This window comes from Stegastes partitus, unplaced genomic scaffold, assembly GCF_000690725.1.
Source record: "Stegastes partitus isolate 25-593 unplaced genomic scaffold, Stegastes_partitus-1.0.2 Scaffold3049, whole genome shotgun sequence".
NCBI classification, from domain to species: domain Eukaryota; kingdom Metazoa; phylum Chordata; class Actinopteri; family Pomacentridae; genus Stegastes; species Stegastes partitus.
In genome coordinates, this window is record NW_007580780.1 from 1 (window position 1) to 3,695 (window position 3,695).

General features: G+C 56.6%; 1 protein-coding gene across 1 annotated transcript; it reads right to left on the reverse strand.

Annotated features, from left to right (window-relative positions):
- Window positions 1-666: 666 nt before the first annotated feature.
- LOC103375833 (P3 protein-like) lies at window positions 667-2,484 on the reverse strand. The gene has a single exon (XM_008306144.1). It carries the CDS (start codon window positions 2,482-2,484, stop codon window positions 1,069-1,071), a length of 1,416 nt encoding a protein of 471 aa, XP_008304366.1. The 3' UTR covers window positions 667-1,068.
- Between the last annotated feature and the right edge of the window lie 1,211 nt (window positions 2,485-3,695).

Genomic DNA, 3,695 nt, shown 5'->3' on the forward strand with positions numbered 1-3,695 from the left:
GGATCAGACCAGATAGAACTTTATTGATCATAAGGATCAGACCAGATAGAACTTTATTGATCGTACGGATCAGACCAGATAGAACTTTATTGATCGTACGGATCAGACCAGATAGAACTTTATTGATCCTTTCAGGACGTGTTGGACTCAGTGTAATGAGGTTAAACCTCCAGCAGCTCTCATGCAGAGGAAACAGACACCTTATCTTCATGTTGTTGCTCTTGAGCTCCGGTTTCTACATTAAAACCCAAAAGTCTGAGTGAGCGTGTTTCTGAACCCGGTCTGGACCCACAGCACCAGTCGGACTTTAACGTTAAACTGACTGTGCAGCAGGTAAACGGTCCAACAGGTGTCTGAGTTCAGAGGAGTTGAGTGAATGTGAAGCTAAAGACACGACTGGCTCATCACGTGATCACAAACTGAACATCTCTGACTGCTGGACTCCAGCTAGACAGAACCACAAGCTCATGTTTTAGGTTTTCTTTCACTAAGTCTCATGAATCAGAACTCCTGGTTGGTGTCAGAGAGCTGAAGGTAAAGACCTGAGTGTGCGTGAAGCTGCTGCTGCTGCTGCTCAGGTTTAGAAGATCTGAGCAGCAGCTGGTGGAGACACCTGCAGAGAACACCTGAGCTGCTCGGACCTGTCTGGACCACACCACGCTGAAGCTGCTTCCACATCATTTTATTGACTTTTTCTTGATTTCTTCTCCCAAATATTCAAGTACATGGATGCAAAGATCCAAGAGACACAATCAGTGGCAGATACTTTCAGAACGAGTCCACCTCCAGGTTCCCTCTGCTCCGGCTAAGACACATGGACCTGTAAACATGGTACGGATCAGTCTCTGCTCGCTGATGTCTGGATTACAAAAGGTAATCTGGTAGAAAAATATCTGTTCTGTATAGGGATTCTCTTCTTATGAATATTTACAGGAAGTAGCTCACAGTAGAATCTGACGTGAAAAAGTTCATCGTGTAAAACAAACACAAAAAGCTCTGGAGGGTAGAAAGGCCTTTGGTTTCCAGAAAAATACCACAAAGAAGCACAAAAGAGTCCGGAGCCAGGCGTCAGGCGTCGCTCCTGGAGGCGGCCGGGCTGCACAGCCTCCTCTGGGCGAAGTGGCCGAGCACGATGAGCAGCATCTCGGAGGTGCTGCTCAGCGCCACGATGAACGGAGCCTGCGACGCGAAGTCGGCTTCGGCGCGGCGGAACGACAGCTGCATGACGGCCAGGGCCAGCAGGCTGTTCTGGACGCCCACCTCGATGCTCACCGTCTTCCTCTGCGGCCCGGGCAGCCGGGCCAGCCGGGCCAGCCCCCCGCCCACCAGCAGGCCCAGCAGCGGCACCGTCACCCCCACGGCCACGATCTGCGGCCGCACGTCGGCCAGGATGGACGCGCCCATCTGGTAGGCCATGAAGATGCCCACCACGATGAGCACCAGGCTGATGGGCCGGATCAGCGTCAGCAGGACCCGCGTCAGGGCCGGCAGCCGCAGCTTGACCAGCATGCCCAGCGAGATGGGGATGGCGATGAAGAGCAGCGTCCCCAGGATCTTCACGAAGGGCACGTGCAGCGCGGCGTGCACGCCCAGCAGCCACCCGTACAGCGCCGAGGACAGCGGCATGGCGGCGGCCGCCACCACCGTGGACAGCAGCGTCATGGAGATGGCCACGGTCACGTCCCCGCCCAGCAGCAGGCTGTACAGGTAGCCGCCGCCGCCGCCCGGCGCCGAGCAGGTGATGACCAGCCCCAGGGCCAGCGCCGTGGGCAGCGCCGCCAGCCGGGCCACGCAGTAGGCGTAGAGCGGCATGACCAGGAACTGGGCCAGCACGCCCAGCAGCAGCGGCACCGGGCTCCGCAGCAGCCCCCGCAGCACCTCCACCTCCACCTTGCAGCCGAACGCGCACTTGTTGACGAAGATGAGCGGCAGCAGCGCGAACAGCACCGGGTTCTCCGAGAAGTGGGCCAGGCCGCCCGCCTGGACCAGGCGCGCCGCCGGGTCGTCGCCGCCCGGAGCCACCCGGATCGCGTAGTCCGTCCGCTCCTCGATCAGAACCGGCACCGAGTCCCGGTCCAGGTCCATCAGCCGGATCTGCAGCTGCGCCCGGCCCGGCAGCCCGGAGCGGATGCTGATGATGTAGCTGCGGGCCGGACCTGCGTGGCCGCTGTCCGTCACGTTCAGGATGGACAGGACCTCCGGGTCCAGCGAGCGGACCGTCACCGTCTGCTTCCAGCTCTGGCGGCCCTTCCGGCTGGCCGCGGCGCTCCGGTACCGGCTGGAGATCACGATCACGCCGTCGCTGTTCTCGGGGAACTCGAACTCCTGCGACGAGCCGTCCCCGATCCGGATGTACTTGGTGCCGCCGTCGGCCGTCACGTTTCTGTCGCTGCTGCCGTCGACCGTGAGGTTCCCGGCGGCCCACGCCCGGTCCGGCCCGCCGGCGACCAGGAAGAGACAGCAGACCGTGAGCACGGTCCTCATGGCGGCGGCCAGCGGCCTCCGCCTCTCGGTCACACCGCCGCCCTGCTGCTCCAGCGCGGACAACTTCTCATTCTAGCCTCCGGTCTGAAAGCTCCGCGGCGGCCGGTTCCGCGTCTCGTCTGGGTCCCATTTTGTGGCTGCTGCGATACCGGAACCCGAACATCACCCCGCCCTGTGCGTCGGAGCCCGGCGGTCGGCGGCAGCAGTCGGCGGCGGCCCCGGGAGGCGCTACACGGGTCCGCCGGTCGGTCTAGTCGCTGCTAAGATGTCGGTGTCGGTCGGGCAGAGCCTCGCCTCGTCCTCCGTCGGTCGGTGTCGTCGCTCCGGTGGACGCAAACTGGAGCATCGTCGCTCCGCCGCCGTTTGTTTGCTGCTCCCGTATCTCCGGTGAAGCTCGGAGAAGAAACGGCGGAGTTCCGGTCGCGACCTGCCAAAATAAAACCCACACGGAGCTCCGACTTATTCATTTATTGATTTACCCTCTTACCAGCAGCCGGCCCTCTTCTCCCGGACCAGCTGGGATCACGGAGCGAAGTTAGAATGAACTAAAAGTATTATTTAAAATAATAAGAGACCTGATAACATCCTGCTCCAGCTGCTAGCTAAAAGTCGCTAGCATGTAGCAGCACTAGCTTCTGCCTGTGTCTAGACAAGGTGAGCAGAAGACAAACAAAATCACAAAACGAGCACAAAGTGACACAAAACGACCAAAAACAGAGAAAAAAGCAAACTAAACACTCAGAGACATCAGTCATGTGACAAACTAAGGTTTTAGTTTGTTTTGTTTTTCAAAGACACAAAAGAAGCTAAAGTGTGTGACGTAGCTTTAGCTAGATTAGCTTCTAGCAGCACCAGTTTATTTAAAGTTATTAGCGACCAGAAAAGGTAAACTAAAAAAGACAGAAAATGACAAAAATCACGTACAAATGGACCACAGAGACAAGCAAAGTGTGAAAAACTAAGATTTTATATTTAGTTTTGGTTTAGTTTTTACAACAAACGGAGGAAGCTAAAGTGTGTGACGTAGCTTTGAAACAGCGTGTCATGGAGGAAAATCTGATCACGTTTTGCTGCTGGGATAAATGAATGATTTGATGTTTGTTGAAATTAGCATGAAAATCTATTCACGAAAAACAAGCTAAACGTAAAACTAGTTTATAAAGGGCGCCGCCCCCACAGCTCACCTGTAGCTCACCTGGCTGAGCAGGTGA